At 39.4% G+C, this 18,900-nt stretch overlaps 1 protein-coding gene across 1 annotated transcript in view; it reads left to right on the top strand.

Moving 5' to 3' along the window:
- Ammecr1 (AMMECR nuclear protein 1) overlaps positions 1–7,634 on the top strand; it is a 113,410-nt gene extending 105,776 nt beyond the window's left edge. The window contains exons 5-6 of the mRNA XM_026396810.2: positions 911–1,007; positions 3,280–7,634. Of these exons, the coding sequence (XP_026252595.1) occupies positions 911–1,007; positions 3,280–3,394 (212 nt within the window). The 3' untranslated portion in view covers positions 3,395–7,634. The remainder of the gene's footprint in view (positions 1–910; positions 1,008–3,279) is intronic.
- The last annotated feature ends 11,266 nt before the right edge of the window (positions 7,635–18,900 follow it).

An 18,900-nucleotide genomic window follows, 5' to 3' on the forward strand; every position in this document is an offset into this window, starting at 1 on the left:
CATGAATACACAAAGCATTCATGTTTTATATGCTGGGTCTGCACTTCCTAACCAACAAACATTTTCTTATTCCATGAATGTATCTTTATGAACCAATACTGCAACACAACATAACTTTGTAGTAATTTGTTTTTTTCTAGCCACTACTAAATTCTGATCTCATATAATTTGAAATTAATCTCTATTTTTACCTTGTTGAGCTTTTCTTTTAATCACAAAGCATTTAAATTTGGTTTGATCATGTTTGATAATACAAATATAAGATATCTAACAGAAAAATATAGTGAAATTAAACCTCCAAATGAGAAAAGTTAGTCTTTAAGTCCATTATCTAAAGAAAATATCCTCATCCTCTAGTATTACTGACTCTATAAAGCATACATAAGAGAGAAGGGGGGCCTGAGATATTAGGATATCATCCATGTCAGAACCAAAAAAAAAAAAACCATATCTTTGGATACAGCCCACAAATATAATTTATTACAGAGATACCATTCACACCAACATGAGGTAGTGTGAGAATCTTATACACTACTGAGTTGGCACAATGAAATGCGGGCTTTTCCCTCTCTTTTGAAGATTTCACTGTTGGAGAATACAATGGATGTGGTTTGTTATAGACTAACTGACAGATTCTCCCAGTCCCTTAGACTACGTACCTTCGAATATAGTTGAGATAAGGAAGCCAATGTTGTTAGACGTGCACAGCTAAAATTTAAGGTGTGTGGTAATGAACCTGCCTTTGTATAGGAAGCAGTCTTAGCTCTTCTGTATGATTGTTTTTAGAACCAGAGCAGTTGATGGCATTTGGAGACAGTGATAGCTGACATCAACAAAGTCATTTTGTATTTAACCAAAGGTGCTTATTACATGTGCTTAACCAATATTTTATCTGGTCAACTCTTCACAGGATGGGACCATATTCAGACCATAGACTCCTTACTGAGGAAAGGAGGATACAAAGCTCCGATTACTAATGAATTCAGGAAAACCATAAAACTGACCAGGTACAGAAGGCATTTTCTAGTACAAGGCTAACCAGTACATTTCAATGCATATGACTATAACCTTTTTATTTCCTTGGTCTCTCTAACTTACCCTTGCTTCTCTTTTCTGAAACAGTGGAAGTGAATGGCAGGGCTATACTGAGGGTGAATACAATGGAACTCGGCTTGGCAGTAGAGCCTATGTGATGTATGAGCCCATCCTTCCCACTTTAGCTCTCTGTGATTACTCTGGCTGTGTATGAGTAAGCCCTCTAAGACTTTAGATTACGTTATTGGAGAAAGTGCCAGAATTAGCTATTGGCTAGCTTTTGACATTGCCTAGCAGAACCCCAGGATTCTGATAAGCAGTCTTCAAATTTGAATTTAACCTTAGCATTTTGGCAGTGATAAAAGTCTACCATGAAGGCTTGTTGAAAAACACAATTGAGCTAAACTTGAATGCTACATAAATTTCGGCATGAAATAATAGGGATACTTATTTTAAGAGGAAAATATCAAACATTTTAGGAAAATGGGTTGCTATTTCCATTTATTTTAATGCCAGAGAATTGCATTGAATGCCTGTAGTCTAAAAATGGTCTATTCTCAGCTCTAAGCAGTCACAAATTTGAAAATGCCTCCATCTCTGCTCTCCCTGCATTCACAATTGAGAATAGAAAGGCATGTACAAAAATAATTACTATTATGAAGCAGAATATGTTGGATGATGTAAGATCATAAAGTAAGGAAAGAGGAATTCCAAGAAGGGATGGGGAGGGAACAGAAAGCTTCAAAGAGGAGGTAGATTTAGGGATGGGTTTGAGGAATGGGTAGAATATTTGACAGGTAGAAAATAAGGGAGGAAAGGGATTCCTCAAAGACTTTGTAAGTCAAGGCATTTAGGTGGCAAAGTGCAAAGTACTGAGGAATGTGAAAGTTGGATTTGGCTGGTCTTTCAGTGACGCACATAGAGAAGGTAGTCATTAGGGGGAAAAATAGGGCCCAGAAAGTAAGTTCAAGTCAGTGGAGGGTCTAACATTCTAGACTAGGAAGTTGGACCTGATTCTATAGGCAATTAGTAGCCCTTGTAGGGTTTCAAACAGATGGCCTTGGAGAAGTGTAAGATTGGAATTGGAAACGGGAAAATTGAAGTACTGCTAAAATCTAAAATCTATAGAAGTTCAGTGGGGCCCTTTAACTAGAGTGGCAGGTGGATGAGAAGAAAGGGACAGATATGAAAATATTATGCAAGAAATTAAAGGATATAGTCACCAATTAGAAGCAAAGAAGTCAAGGCTTTAATGTACATAAAAGGGACCACAATCATCCCTTGAAGCAAGATAGGGACCATAGGAAGAGTTAAGTTTTATGTGTCACTTCTAGATTTGAAGTACTTCCTTCGATACCTATCCAGAAACATCTAGAAGGTCACTGAAAATGTACATGTATAGTGCTCATGACTAGAGATAAAGCTTTAAGATCAGCTGCACAAAAGGTCATGGATGAAGCTATAAGGATTGGGTTCACTGAGAGGTTCAAAGTATAGAATCAAAATAACTAAGGATAGAAATAGAAAATCCTACAAGATATGGGTAGGAGGAACACTCATAGATAAGAAACAGAGGGAGAAGCAGAGGCATGTGGAGTCACTGGGCCTCTCTGCAGATGGGACTAGAGAGCTTCAGAAAGAGTATGAGGGGTATCACATTGGAAAGGTCAAATAGAATCAAGGATAACTTTCAGACAGTTGTTTCCATGGAAGAGAATCCAGGGAGCACTGGGCTGCAGAGTAATGGAAGAAAGAGATTGAAGGCAAAAACCACATATGACATTTTATAGAAGCTAGATATGGGGAAGAGAGGGTTCTGGTACCAGCATTAGGAAATATTGTCAGTTAATGACAACACCTAAGTAAGATGTATAGACAGAGAAAGAAATGGCAAAAGAAGGAGAGATCTCTGAAGGAAAACCATCAAATGAATGCAGTGTATATATAATAGTAAAAGGTTGGCCTTTCCTTGTTCCTTCCTGTTAGCAAGCCAGGGCTCATGGGACAATAAAGTTTCTAGAAAAATTTAAACAAAGAGGAGTAGAGTGGAAAGAGCATTAGACTCAGACTTTGAATACCTGTGTTCTGAATTAGCTTCACTTTCTAACCACATGTCCTTATGCAAGTCACTTGTTCTCTCTAGGCCTCCATTTCCTGACCTATAAAATTATATTAGGCCATTCCTATCTCTGACAATGGCATATCACTTCGTGTTAACTTTTCTCTTCCCTGACTTTCTTTCAGGTACCGTAGTGAAAAGATGACCTTGAGTTATGCTGAATACCTTGCTCATCGCCAGCATCATCACTTCCAAAATGGCATTGGGCATCCCCTTCCACCATACAACCATTATTCCTGACACTGAGCCGCACAACCAGTCACTGGGCCTCTCTGCAGACCTCTTCCCAGGAGACCCTACACCTTCTTGGTCTAGCTATCTCTTTTACTGTACCATTTTATGATGATAGTTTCCGTTGCCATGGTGAAGCTTCGACATCGTCAATTAAGATCATCATGGTAACGGGTAGGAAAGTGGCATTTGTTGAGAAGATCCTGTTTTATTATTTTAGATCTTTGATTTTTTTGCAGCATATATAAATTTTTGGGTTTTCTTTTCTTACAATATGAGATAGAATTTTGCTTTGCTTTCTTAGGTTTCTGTTCTTCCTGTGTTCCTTTCTGCCTCTTCTTCTTTTCTTTCCTTCCTTCGTTCCTCCCTACCTTCAACTGTGGATGGAAGAAATTGTGCAGTTTTTGAGGGTTTTATTTAGACTTGTCTTTAATTTTTCTCAGTAAGATAGTTATTTCTGATAGCTGAGTTTGGGAGTAATTCATGTCAAATTCAGGTATTCATATATTACCGTTGGATTTGCCTAAATTTCACTTTGCTATGAGAGATTAGTATTTGAGTCTTCACTAGAATATGTTTTTCCCATGGTTAAAATAGATGAACTTTCATTCTAATAGTGAACATTCAAGGGTCCATGATAGGGCTTGTCACAAAGACAAACCATTTATGCCTACTTTGCTGGTTATTGTAGTTAGGAGAGACTGCCTCATCACTTTTTACAGAACCAATTTACAAACTAAAACACTGTTTTAAGAAAGTACAAACTATCTTTCAAATAGGCTACAGAAATCATTTTGAAGAGCAGCAAATATTAGGAAGAGAACAGATGCAGAATTTAGTGCCTTTGAGAAGACTATAATTAAGTGGAATCAAGAGGGGTTAAAAAAAGGCAATTTAGAGAAATATTCTTGTAAAATTTTATTGTTTCTATATGTGAAACAACAGATTAGACAAATTCCTTACTCTGGAGTATTTTTTTAGCTGAAAAAAATTTATTTTGAGCAAATAACCAAAAAGACATTTGTCTATTTTGTATTAATTTAAATTTGATAGTTTTAGGTTTCAATAAGTCATAATTGGCTAGAGACAATTTAACTACCATCTAAAGATATGGTAAAGATAATCTAGTGAAAGAAAAGTTCATACATGACATTTCACATATGGTTTGTCTATCATGGAGACAATACTGAAGATACTAGAAAATAGCTTGAATCTCTTTCTGCACTACATACTTTTGATAGAAACACGTTTATTATGTTGCTAAGATGCTATGTTATACCTATAAAGATGGAGTTGGCATTCAGATAGGCTTCAATTAGAGTCTGGCTCATTTTCAGGGCCAGTCTTCCTGATTCGTACAAAGAGAACTTACTGATGTCGATAGGAGGTACATACATAGATTCCCCAGGAAAAATCACACATGATTCTGGAGAAAGATGACCTTCATTTGATGGTAGTATATATAGATATATATATAAGTATATATATTTGGGAAAATATATAATTTTTTCAAATAGGAAATCAATATATCAAGTGATGAATAAAAGTATGCTGCAGAATATATATTCTAAAACTATGAGAAATGTCACTGAATATCAAAAGGATATACCTTATACATGTACTTGCTTGTGACAAGTAATGGACTGCTAGTTCAGAATTCTAAAATTCTTTCCTAATTTGTGAAAAGTGCGTAATTGGCTTAACTCCTTCTGCTTGCCACTAAGGCAAAGCACACTGCTTTAGTTTTTGATGAGAGATCTTAGAAATTTGTTGGTATTCCTTCATCCACAACATCCATTGTTGAAATAACCATTTTCAGTTGTGATGCCTTAAACTAAGAAGCCAATTGTTAGCCTGAAATGCAATCTTGGTAGCCTGTTCCCTTGAACTCCTAGAGATTAGTCAGAAAAAGTTAACTGTTGGGCTTTAGAAAGAGATTTGCAATCCTGTTATTTCTACGTGGAAGCATTTTGGAGTAGATTAGTCTTTCATTATAAAAACAAGTGGCTACCTGATGGAAACTTTTTCGTACCCTTATGGGGAAACTGAGCACAATGCTGAATGATATTGTCTGCTGCAAAAAAAAAAAAAAAAGGTAAATGAAACAAACTGAAGAGAGACAGAATAGACCAATATTGTTGTGAAATCCATCCTTATCCATCATCTCATCAGCTCAACAGGCTCCTCGTCCTGGGTGGAGCTTATGGTTAGAAGTTTTTTTAAAGAAAAGATCTATTACATACATATATGTGTGTGTGTATACCTATACTTACACATACATGCATACATATGTGTGTTTATGTATTTAACGGTGCTAATCAATCTTGAGTAGGTCACGTGACTGGTCATGCGGACTCTAAAATCATATCAGATTTTTTAAAATCCTTGATATATGCAGATGTTATACAGATTTTCTTACCAGTGTAATAATGTTATACTGAAGAAATAACCATCCTGCAGGCTTCAAAGGACGAGGTCAGCAATATTTCCCACCATGGCTTGGGGGAAAAGGATAGTTTTGTCTCCTTTTGTATTCAAGTTGATGAACAGTGCATTTTTGTCTCCTAAGTAGCTGTTGACTAAAAGATTTTGTAGTATAAAGGGTGTTATACAAACTTTAATGGTGTGCTTCAAAGAAACAAATGCTAGACCCTTTCACCTTTATCGTTAATATTACCAAGCTGTTAAATATGTGGTTTGAATTAACTTTGAACATGTTGAAAAATGTAGCATGTGTCTTTAACTCAGACGAAGATTCTAATTGCACAGGTTGTGTTCTAGCCAGTTGTGGTTTATTTGTTCAGAAACACAAATGTGAACTGCACTCATCACCAGAATATTGTACAAGTTCAGTGATCTTTAAACAGCTCTGAAGTAATACTTGAACTTCATTTGAGTAGCACAAAGTTTACATAGCCCCTTTTCAATGTTCATTAGTTCTATTTGAGTTTTCTGTTTTCAAACACATGGGGGGGTTCCTCTTGGAAAAATAGTATGTATTTTACTTTGGTATGTAGCAAAAGGCTTCCACTTCTGGAAGGGTTTTCTTGTTCTTAAACAGGGTCAGCCAGGTACCAGATTCTAAAAGAACACTTGTCCCCCCACCCCTCAAGTGGCCTTCTGACTGCACAAGAACGTGCTACTACCCTCTCTAGTCTCCCCTACTGTGAGAGGTCGGTGAAGTTGATGGAGGAAGTGCAAGGCTTACTCTCTTTCCCACACCCCACTTAAAGCAGTTTTAAGATTTTCGGTCCAGTGCATACAGTCCCAATGCCGGCACACCGGAAGTTTGTATACTGGCCTCTTCTTGTCTTGTGCAGGAAATTTGAAACTGTCATCTGGAATAGGTTCCATCTCTTATGTGTTAGATCAAACCAAAGAAGCCCCCAGCCATGCCCAAATGCTGCTCCAAAAGCCTGCCTTCCAGTCCTTACAAAAACCTTGCAGGATTAAATGTGTTAACTTTTTTATTTTTGTACAGTTTCTAAGTGATTTTTGCTAGTGATGTTAAACTGAATTAAGTTTATTTGAGGGGTGTGAACACCTCCTCCATTTAAATAAACTGGTGACTTTCCTTTTATTTTTTAAAAGCAGAAACCCTTTGTGTGCCTCTCAATTTAAGGGTTTCTGATTACATTATTCTTAAGACCAGCATTGATTCTTTATATACAAAGATATGTTTTCCTTGTTTTTTTATTAACTGTTTCAGAAGAAAATGAACTTTTTATTTTGCTCTGGACCCAGTAACTGCGCTGGTACATAGAAGCACTGAGAAAATAAACTTTTGTAACCACCTCTGACTGCTTTTGTATATCAAAGTTGATTACTTTTGAAATATTTGGATCTAGTTTCTAAGTTATTTTAGTGTTTTATATGTTTCCCCAAATTACTTTGAATCGGTCACCAGCATAAAGAGTTCTTGGTGATGCAATGGTGAGACTTGTAATGAGCAAAAAGCTACCTGGAGTAGCTCTTCTTTTCCTTCTTTCTTAGTAACCTGTTTTTTGATTACAGTAAGACATCACAGATTACCTGAAACCCCTTCCAGTATAACTAGGTCCTCCTTCCTTCCACATTTAATTGCTTAATAGTTTGAAGAAACTGTTGGAAATGGGCATTTTATATGAAATGTATGGCTTTAAAATATCAAAAATGAGCAAAAGGACATATATGAGAAGGTTTACATGGGTCTGTAAGGTATGGCTGTGGAAAGATATTGTAGTAGTTTTGACACTATTGTTATTACCTTTAAAATCATTTACCCAATAAAATGTTAAAACCAAGCTATCATTTGTTGTTTGTTCATTTGACCTGACTCATCATAGGATTTTGGTCTCATAAATACTTCTGACTCAAAGGTTAACAGCTGAAGACTCTGAAATAATACAGTTAGGAACTGATATTGATTAAGTTCCAAATAGCACACGGGAAGTCTTACAAGCCTGCAGCTGCTCCCTACTGTCTGATTTGTAGATGTCATCCTTTTGCCTAGTCCTGAATGCTGCCTTGGTGATGCAGATTAACTTTTATTTGGACAATCTAACCTGGCCACAGATCTGAGGCAAGCATAAGACTTGAATTCCGGTGGGAGCTTAGCTGTGCTTAAGCCTGATCGGATATCTTCCAAATCAGTCAGTGGTTATTGGGCGTTTGCCCTTTGTGAGCTGGTGGCAGACAGTAGCAGTACTGTCCATGAAAACCACCCGATGAAGTGGGAACCCTTTCCTCTGCCATTAAGGGAGTCTTGGTCATTTTTTGAGTATAGGACAGACTCTGAAAATGTCCAAGTTGTGGCCACCCAGAGACTGCATGCATTCATATACACACTAGGCACAACACACATAGACTTAGTACCAGTTACTTTTCAAGTTCCGGATTGGTACCTCCAACTTCAGCTTGAGGGAAATGCCTGAGTGTGTGGTAGGACAACTGGTGCTACTGACTTGCAAGGGCCAGATAAGAGCCTGCATACAGAAAGGAAGCTCTTGAGGTGCCACTGCCAGCAGCTGCTGCCCTGTCTTTCTCTATGGACATTGTTAAAATACTTCTGGCTCTTTCTAAATCACTTGTTGTCTCACTTTCATTGTGCACATTCCAGGGTTAGTTGCTAGTTGAGTATATGAAGGACAAATTTTCTGTTACATTGCCCCAAACCCCTGGTGCCATATCAATTTTATGACATGTGCTTATCTCAATCATGGTGGCTAAAATCGGCCATCTCAGCTCCAAGAGGACTACTGTGAGTTTGAATAGTTCTCCATTAAGGCAGCCATCTGCTCAGGATTTATTCATTTTCATCATTTGTGTTTAATGGGACATAAGATTTTTTAAATGATTTAGACTATTAATAGGTTCAGGTGGAATTAAATAATGAGGTCACAGCATTTTTTATATATATGTGTGTGTGCATAAAATATAAAAGAAATATATATAAAATATATAAATAAATATATAAATATATATAAAAGAAATATGTATAACATAAATATATAAAATAATATGTAAATGTATATAAATGAAATATATAATATATAAATATATAAAATAATATATATAAAAGATTATATATATATATATATAATGTATGTATGTATGTTAGTGGTTGTGTTGAGGATAAAATATTAGTGGTTCCCTCAATGGTCTAGACAGATTTCAACTTCACTAATCACTTCACCTACCTAAATTCTTCCCAGAGTTCCTGCATTTTCTCTTTAGATTTTATGCCTCACTGGACACCTTTTAAATAGCTCTACTGCTTCAGAGGGCAAGCACAGCATGTAGCATGAGGCAATTCCTTTCTGTTGGTGGAAAATAGTGTCATATCCATGGGATCCTATCAGCATGAGCCGGAGAAAGTGCTGTGGGGAAATCACACTTAGTTCAGAGCTACCAGCCAGGAGAACCAGTGAATGACTGCCCACTCCCACTGGCTCTTCCCAATTTGTGCAGCTCCGACTGCATGAGCTGAGACAAGTGTGGGTTTAGGTTGGTTAAACTCTGATAGCTTTTCATCTGTTTGCCAAGGCTTTTCACCTTCAACTGAATGGGAAAATGCTACTGAGGCAAGCCCTGCACGTTTTTGTTTTCAGCTGCTACATTAAAAGGTCTTGCTTGGGGGCTGGGGCTGTAGCGCAGTGGTGGAGCACCTGCCTCGCACTTGTGAGGCACTGGTTCGATCCTCAGCACCACATAAAAATACATAAATAAAGATACTGTGTCCATCTACAACTAAAAAATATTTTTGAAAAGGCCTTCCTTGATGTATGCGGTCTCATGGCATGATCTAATGTTCCAGACTCCAAGCCTAATGATAGAAATCTTTCAAGAACTGGAAGCCTTAGAAGAACTGTTCAGAAGTGAGTTTACCTTCTGATCCCCAAAACTTAATTATAACTTTATACAATGCCATACACCTATAATCCCAGTGGCTATGGAGGCTGAGGCAGGAGGATTGTGAGTTCAAAACTAGTATCAGCAACTTAGCAAGACCCTAAGCACCTTAGTGAGACCCTGTCTCTAAATAAAATACAAAAAGGGCTTGGGATTGAGTGGTTGAGTGCCCCTGGGTTCAATTCTCCAGCACCAAAAAATTTAAAAAAAAAGAACAAAACCCTTCAGGACTGAAAAGTGTAGCTCAGTGATAGAGTGCTTGCCTAAGGTTTGAGGCCCTGGATTTGATCTCCAGCACTGCAAAAAATATCACCCCCCTTGATGTACAGTAGATACCCCTTATCTGCAGTGAATATATTTCAAGATCCCCAGGGGATGCCTGAAACTGCAGGTAGCACCAAACCCTATATATACACTAGGGCTTTCCCTTGTGCATACCTATGGTATAGTTTAGGCACAGAGGTTAATAATAATAAAATAGAACAATTATAACAATATACTATAATAAAATTGGCAGTATCACTGCTCTTATATTTGGGGCCATTAAGTAAAATAAGGGTTACCTGACCACAAACACTGCAGTACTGTAACAATCTGATAACTGAGATGGCTGCTAAGTGACCAACTAGTGTGTAGGATATACATTGTGGATATGCTGGAAAAGGGATGATTCACATCCTGAGCAGGAGGAAGCAGGATGATAGGCAGTTTCACCATACTACTCAGTATGCAATTTAAAACTTAAGGATTGGGAGGGGGCGTTGGGGGTTACTGGGGATTGAACTCAGGGGTACTGGACCACTGAGCCACATCCCCAGCCCTATTTTGTACTTTATTTAGAGACAGGGTCTCACTAAGTTGCTTAGCACCTCACTTTTGCTGAGGCTGGCTTTGAATTTGTGATCCTCCTGTCTCAGCCGCCCCACCCCAATACTTGTTTATTTCTTGAAATTTCCACATAATAACTTTTGAACCATGTTGACTGCAGCAACTGAAATCCCAGAAAGCAAAATCATACACATGGTGGAGATTATTATTGACTATCTCAAATTGCTTCAACAGACCCACCCAGAGAGCTGGTGTAGGGTATGTGCTTTACAAAAACACTGATCTGCCCTTGGAGATTTCCATTATGGCAGATGATTACCTAACTTAACACAGGTGAGATGTAGAGTTGCTAAGGCTGGATCATGCAGTTGGGTAGTGGCTGCATTATATGACTCTGCTCACCAACCGCCACGGCATCTTTGAGGTCATGCTCTCATTCTAACAGGATTCATCCAGACCACAAGGGGCAGATAATTTCTTCACACATTAATCTCCCTCCATGGTGGAAGTGACACTCATTTTTTCATCAAAATCTTAGATGATACCTTATTATGTTAAAAACATGAGATTAAAATCAGGATTTCATTGCTATAAGATACAAATGTATGCCAATTTCTGAGAACAACAGGGCTGTTTTAATGCCTATAAAAAATGTGTTATGGGGGTGATGGGTAGAAGTGGCAGTTACAGTCTCAGGACTCTAGTTCTATATTTTGAATTGATTGTACAACAGCAAGAAGGTCTTGATTTGCACAGAGAAGGAGCTAGCTATCTTACTTGCATAATTTTATGAAAGTGGGTACATAGCTGGGCGTGGTACCACACGCCTGTAATCACCATGGTTCTGGAGGCTGAGGGAGGAAGACTGCAAGTTCAAGGCCAGCCTCAGCAAGTTAGCAAGGTCCCAAGTAATTTAATGAGACCCTATCTCAAAATAATAAAAGGATGTGGCTCAGTGGTTAAGCATCTCTGGGTTTAATGCCTGGTACCAAAAAAAAAAAAAAAAAAAGTAGGTACATATAGGCTTAAGTTGTGAAAATCCAGTGCAGTCATGACATTCTGAACCAATGAGTCAAGGCTTGCAAAAATTCATACAGGAAGAAGCATCACTCCCAAGGTTTCAAAACAGAAATGAGTCAACTCACAGCTCTTAACAATTGGTGGTCTTCAATTGCTATTCTGGATGTGACACATTAGGTGTCTGTTAAGTGTTTTCTTCTATTTTTATTACAGTTTTAAAATATTACACATAATGTGTTTTCTGAATTATATGTTTAAGAAAATTTAGAGCATTTCCAACAGGACCCAGTATCTCACAAGGCAATCTGAAAACCATTACTGGAGCCTCAACACTCCCAGTTATTTTGAGAGCCTTTGGGAAGCCATTATTTGATGAAATGACAGGGTTTTTTTTTTTTTTTTTTGCCTTTTCCTCCCAAATGTCAGGCTCACTGTGATCCATCAATATTTATTGAGTGCCTGTCCCCAAGAGGCACAGAACCATGCTTGGTTTCAGAATGAATATAGTATCATTACGTAAGACAAATTAACAGTCTACTGTTTGAGCTAAGAGTTGGGAGGGGGATATAAGAAGTTTGGTCGAGTTGGAAAAAGTCCTTCAGACTGTGCCCCAGGCAACAGTGGGCTGGCTTTACAGGGTTTCACGAAATGACTTCCATCTCTGAGCGGCTAGGGCACAATTGTATTTGCCCCTTTGGGAAATGGCCTTTTATGCAGGGGTGTGGGGGCTCACCAACATGCCAGCACCACATGATTTGTGATTAGAGGAGGAGATCATTTCTATTCCCACAATGTGTCTCTTTTGCTCCTTAGCAGGAATGTGCAAGGTGGTTGGGAGAGAAGTTAGGAAATTGTATAGGAAATATATTTATGGACATGCAGAAGAGCATGACAGCTGAAAGTTGTGTTCTATACTGCAAAGCTGCCTTCTGAGAGGCGTCAGGCCTTCCTGTGACCAGGGTAGAGACGAGACAGAATTTGCTGCAGAGGCTTCCTTGAGGCGTAGGGAGGAGAAGAAAGTTTACAGTACACTAACTGGTCAAACAATCATCGCACAGGTGGTGAGGAGTCCTTACGTGGGGCAGGAGGAGGGTAAACGACAAGGAAAGGGAAATTAGAGTAGCCTTCTGAATCGCCTGCTATGTGGGAAGGGCAGGAAGGCAGTATTTGGGATATTGTAAAACAGAAAGCACAACTGGTACCCAGTAGCATGTTTAAATCACATTTTAACTGACAGAAAGCTGGGGAGAATCACAGCCATTGCTTGAACATCAGGCGGATTTAAAACTAGGAGTTGCTAAGTCATGTCATGAAACTTGTATTTCCACCTAAGTGGTATTCCAGAATGATCCCAGGTTACCATATGTGCCAACATACATAAGTGGATCTGTGTGTATTCACATGGGAGATAGGGTCTGGCCAGGCAGCTGGATGGAGCAATTATATTTCCCATTCCCAAATATCCTGGGAGAATTAAAAAGGTGTCTTTTATCCAGAATAAAAAAAGTACTTGGACTGGAAAGTGTGGAAAACCCCACCTTTTTAAGGACTATACTGGTATGAGTAATGCAAACATTTCCCTAAACTTTTACTGCAAACATCCAAATGAATTCCAGGAACTCTACTTGGAGACATTGCCACGTTGCTGGCACAGACCTCAGCAATGGCCTCTTTCCCAGAATTGTGGTTAAGGGCAGAGCTGGGTGGCTATAGTGACCTGTGTACATAAAGTGCTGCCCCTTGGTGATTTGGTTGTTTTTCTTGCCTAGCACACATTTAGTGTTCCATGGTACTCATGAATGATGGGTTTAAAAGTGAAACACGGGGCCAGTGGAGTGGTTAAATTGGATGGAATTGCTCCTGTAGGGTACATAGGTCTAATTGGCTCCTTCGTCCCCCATTTGGATTTGTACCGCTCTGGGAGACTCTGCAGCCTCCAAGGTCAAATAGACATTGCAAACAATCATCCCCAGGCTGAAAAAGTGAATGCAACATCCTTTGCTCTAGGGAAGGTTAGACAGCAGGTCCTGTGAGAAGGGTGCACAGGGTACTTGAAAGCACAAAAGAAACTCCTTTATTTTCAACCCCTTTTGGGGACAGTATCTTTTATTGAGATGAAATTCACATAAAATACAACTCGTCATTTTACACAATTCTCATCATTTATTGTATTTGTAATATTATACAACCACCAGGTCTCTTTTTCAAACCATATTAATGACTCCATAAAAACATTCCATATTAAAAAAAAAAAAACATTCCATATCCAGGAAGAAAGGCCACTCTCCAACCCTCACTCTCAACCTCTAAAAATTAACCTCCAATCTTCCATCTCTCTGAATTTGCCTATTCTGTGTGTGTAAGTGTGTGTATGTTTGTGTGTGTGTGTAGTTACAGAATGTATGACCTTTGTATGCAACTTCTTTCACTTAGTGTAATATTTTCAATGTCTGTCTAAGTTGTAGCATATTTTAGTTCTATGTGCCTTTTATGGCTGAATAATACTTCATGTACTCTATGGTTCATCATAATGAACATTTGGGTTGTTTTTACCTTTTGGCCATTAGGAACACTGCTGCCATAAACTGTCATGTACAAATTTCTGTGTGAGCACATGCTTTCATTTCTCTTGAGTACATACTTTGGAGTGAAATTACTAAGTCATATGGTTCTTCTATGTTTAACTTTTTGAGGAACCACCAAACTACATTCCATCATGGTTCCATCATTTGCATTCTCACCAGTCATGTATATGACATCCTATTACTTACCTTCACCATTATTTCCTTTTTTAAAAATTAACTGGGGCTAGGGATGTGGCTCAAGCAGTAGTGCGCTTGCCTGGCATGTGCGGAGCACTGGGTTGGATCCTCAGCACCACATAAAAATTAAAATAAAGATGTTGTGTCCACCAAAAACTAAAAAATAAATAAATATTAAAAAATTCTCTCTCACTAAAAAAAAAAAGAAATAACGTCATCCTGCCTGACCAATGTGATTCTGCAACCTGTACACTCAGAAAAATGAGAAATTATATCCCATCTGATTCAAATGTATGATGTCAAGATCATTGTACTGACATGTGTAACTAAGTAAAACAAATTTCAAAAATTATAAAAAAAAGTTAAAAGAAAAAAATTAATGTCATTTTGGTAGATGTGAAGTCATTATATAATTTTTACAGTTTGGATAAGTGTCCTCCAAAGGCCCATGTGTTAAAGGCTTGGTTCCCAGCCTGTGACACTATAGAGAGGTGGTGGAACTTTGAAGGGTGGGACATAATACAAGGAAGTCCAGTTGCTGAAAGGCAATATTGGACCTAGTCCCTTTCCTCTGCCTTTGCTTCCCAGCTGCCATGAGGTAAGCCTCTTCCTCCACCACTCACTGCCACCGTGACGTGCTGCCTCACCACAGTCCCACAAGAAACAAGCCAACCGACCATGGACCGAAACCTCCAAAACTGTGAGCCAAAATAACCATTACCTCCTTATAAAGTGATTATCTCAGGTGTTCAGTACAGTAACAGGAAGCTGACAAACACATTATGGTTTTCATTGGCATCTCCCTAATGACTAGAGGTGTTGGTCTCTTTTCCATGTGCTTACTGGTCATTTGAGTATCTTCTTCAGAGAAATGTCTACTCAAGTTCTTTGCCCCATTTTTTCATTAACAGGAATAACTTTATTTCCATATTTACACCAAAGTAGAAATTGTTTCATTATGAAATCATGACCAACTTACTGAGAGTATAATCATTTTGAAAAATAATTTATGTGTGTGCTTTATATTCATTTAGACTTTAGATTCGTAAGTGGAGTGACCACAGCTGTATCAGTTACATAGCTCAATAGCTGTTTGTTGAACGCTTGTTGCTTTAAATATGAGGCCTTGCCTTTGTCTAGTTTTTAATTGTCTTTTTGCTGTTGAGTTCTAAGAATTTGTCATATTTAACTATCATTAGATATATGATTTGCAAATCTTTTCTATTTGTGTAGTTTGTCTTTTTCACATTCTTGATTGACACACCATGATCATCCAAATCCATAGTTTACATTAGGGGTTACTCTTGGTATCACACATTCTATGAGTTTTGACAAGTGTATTATGAAAAGTAGTAACCATTATAGTATCATACAGAATTATTTTTTATAGGTAGACACAATATCTTTTTTAAAATTTTTTATGTGGTGCTGAGGATTGAACCCAATGCCTTACACATGGTAGGCGAGCGCTCTACCTCTGAGCCACAACCCCAGTCCTCATACAGAATGTTTTCATTGCCCTAAAGTTCCTGTGTTAGCCAGGCACGGTGGCGCATGCCTGTAATCCCAGCAGCTCAGGAGGCTGAGACAGGAGGATTGTGAGTTCAAAGCCAACCTCATCAACTTAGTGAGGCCCTAAGCAACTCAGTGAGACCCTGTCTCTAAATAAAACATAAAAAGGGCTAGGGATGTGGCTCAGTGGTTATGTACCCCTGAGTTCAACCCCTAGAACCAAAAAAAAAAAAAAAAAAAAATCCTGTGCTTAGCCTGTTCATACCTTCCTCCCCCAACACCTGGAAACCACTGACTCACCTTGATCATCCCCTTTTAATAACTATGACAACCAACATTTATTGAGTGCTTACTATGAGCTAAGAACCATATGCTATATATTTTTCAATAGCCCCATGAATAAGAATGCAGTTAAAGAAATTGTCACTTATTCATGGTCACCTAGCTACAAAGTGGCAAAATCAGGTTTCAAACCAAGTTTGTCGGGCTTCAGAGAATGAGCACTTTACCATCCACTCTTTTTCTTGATGAGGACGATGCTGGTGACAGTGGTGGTGGTGATGGTAGTGGTGATGGTAGTGGTGGTGTCTAACATAGAAGCAGTGCTTACAATGTGTTGCCAGGCACTGTGCCAATTGTGTTCTGTATTTTATCTATTCAATCCTTACAACAGCACTAGGAAGTATATACTATTGTTATTGCCCCATTATAGATAAGTAAATGGACACTCAGAAAGGTTAGGTAACATCTCCCTTGAGTGCACAAAATCTAACAAGTGGAAGATTAGTGACCATCATGGAAGACTTAATTTTGACAATCCACCATCTCTGCCTAGGGCTGGAGATAGTAATGTGTGGGACTGAGTCTCATTGGTTGGCTTGGCTTTGAATTTCCAAAATCTGGGTATCCACCTTGACATGATTTGGCTATTGCTTTTATAAGGATACATGAGGTCTGATGGCAATGTTCTCTGATGGGCAGGGCACACTGTGCTCTTGGCTGTCCAGCCTTAGTTGTTGTCTTTCTAGTCAGGGGAAGACTGCCCCCAGGCTTCTGGGTATACAACTAGAGCTCAGAAATAGCCCCCTAATCGGCCTCATCAGCTTTGAAGGAGGCCACCACAGGAGGGGCCTAAGTAGGCCAACACTTTAACCCAGTTACATGAGGGCAGCTGTAATCTGGGCTGATCATGTCTTACTAAGCTCTCTAGGGGAAAAATGTCCAAAAGCTGCTTCTTGCATCCAAGTATCCCTGGACTGCACTGCAGACACTCCCTTTCCCCTCTGGAAGAACATGACCTAGAGGTTACAAGGGCAGAGCTTAATTTGAGTGGCTACCAGGATTGAGGAAAGGCTGGTGGCAGTTTACAACTGCAATGAAATACCCATGGCTCTGGCTGTTCTAGGCCAAAGTGCTGTTTTTCCTTGAAAGGCCCACAGACTAACCTTCCTATACCTCATTTGAGGAGGCAAGGAAATTATTGTCTTCCTCTTTGGGGCCAGACAGCCACTCGAGTCAGACCAGCAGGTTCCGGACAGGCTGGGCCCTGACTCCCCTGTGTCCCCACTCCTGCCAGCTCACCTCACATCTGGCAATGACTAGCCCTGAAAGTTCCTGGGGGAAGCAGGCTGAGCTGTCTGGCCAAGCTGTGGTTGGGAAATAATGAACCAGAACTCTACTGGGTCCTGCTTGGCCTAGTTTGTCTCCCTCTCTCCCTGTCGTCTGTCATGGGGGGGCTTCCTCATGCAGGTGCACTCTGCCTCCTCCCTCACGCATTCCACAGACCATCTGTCCCAAGAGACAGCTCAACAAAGTGGGCCCCACTCTGGGCAGGAAGCAGAAAGCTTGCCTGGCCTAGGTGGATGCTGGCAAGGAAGAAAGAGAGGATGGAGTGTTAGAATGAGGCCATATGCTAAAAATTTGTTTATACATTTTTCCAAAGGAGTTTCCTCTAGCAGGAAGGTGACTTTCATAGGAGAGGAGGAAGTGGAATCCAAGCTAACAATTACACTATTGCATTGACTCTAGGCACCTTAGGTTGTAAGATGCCCATTATTTTATATACTGCTGAAAGACAAAAAGAGTTGCTGATTAAGCTATGTCATGTAACTATAAGGTATGTCCCAATTTTAGAGATATTAAAACATTAAAAATTGTGTCACAGAGTCAATAAAATAGAGAAAAATTCCTTAAAACTGAGATAGCAACACGTGTGTGTGTGTGTGTGTGTGTGTGTGTGTGTGTCATGCAAACATACCCCACAATCATGCAGGACACATTAAAGCACAATGGCAAGAGCAGTCAAATCCCCAGCAGGGAGCTGGGTATGGTGGTGCATGCCTATAATCCCAATGACTTGGGAGGCTGAGCAACTCAGTGAGACCCTATCTCTAAATAAAACACAAAAAAGGACTGGGATGTGGCTCAGTGGCTAAGCACATCTGGGTTCAATCCGTAGTACCAAAACAAAACAAACAAACAGAAAACTAGCAGGCCTCTATACTAGAAGGGGCTTGGTAAGCTCATTGGAAATAAGGATCACTTAACATTGGACAGGTAGGACAGTTTGTAAAGCCCTCTTAACACCCGGTTATCTCACAGGATTCCTCCTATAGGGCAGGCAGGACAAGAGTATTTATAACCCTTATACACAGGAGGTTCAGGGAAATCTGACTTTGCCAAGGGCACAGAGCACTGAGGAGGGGGAGAAGAGGGATGGCAGGCCCTGTCCATGCAGTTTCTGCAGCATTTGTCTGACTTCTACAAGATAGCCACTATTCAAGAGAGGGCTAGGCAAGCTGGCTGTGGTGGCACATGCCTATGATCCCAGTGGCTCAGGATACTGAGGCAAGAGGATTGCAAGATCAAAGCCAGCCTCAGCAACTTAGCGAGGCCATAAGCAACTTAGGGAGACCTTGTCTCTAAATAAAAGGTTAAAAAGGCTGAGGATGTGGCTCACAGGTTAAGCATCACTAGGTTAAATCCCTAGTACAAGAAGGGGTC

Source organism: Urocitellus parryii, chromosome X, assembly GCF_045843805.1.
Source record: "Urocitellus parryii isolate mUroPar1 chromosome X, mUroPar1.hap1, whole genome shotgun sequence".
NCBI lineage: Eukaryota > Metazoa > Chordata > Mammalia > Rodentia > Sciuridae > Urocitellus > Urocitellus parryii.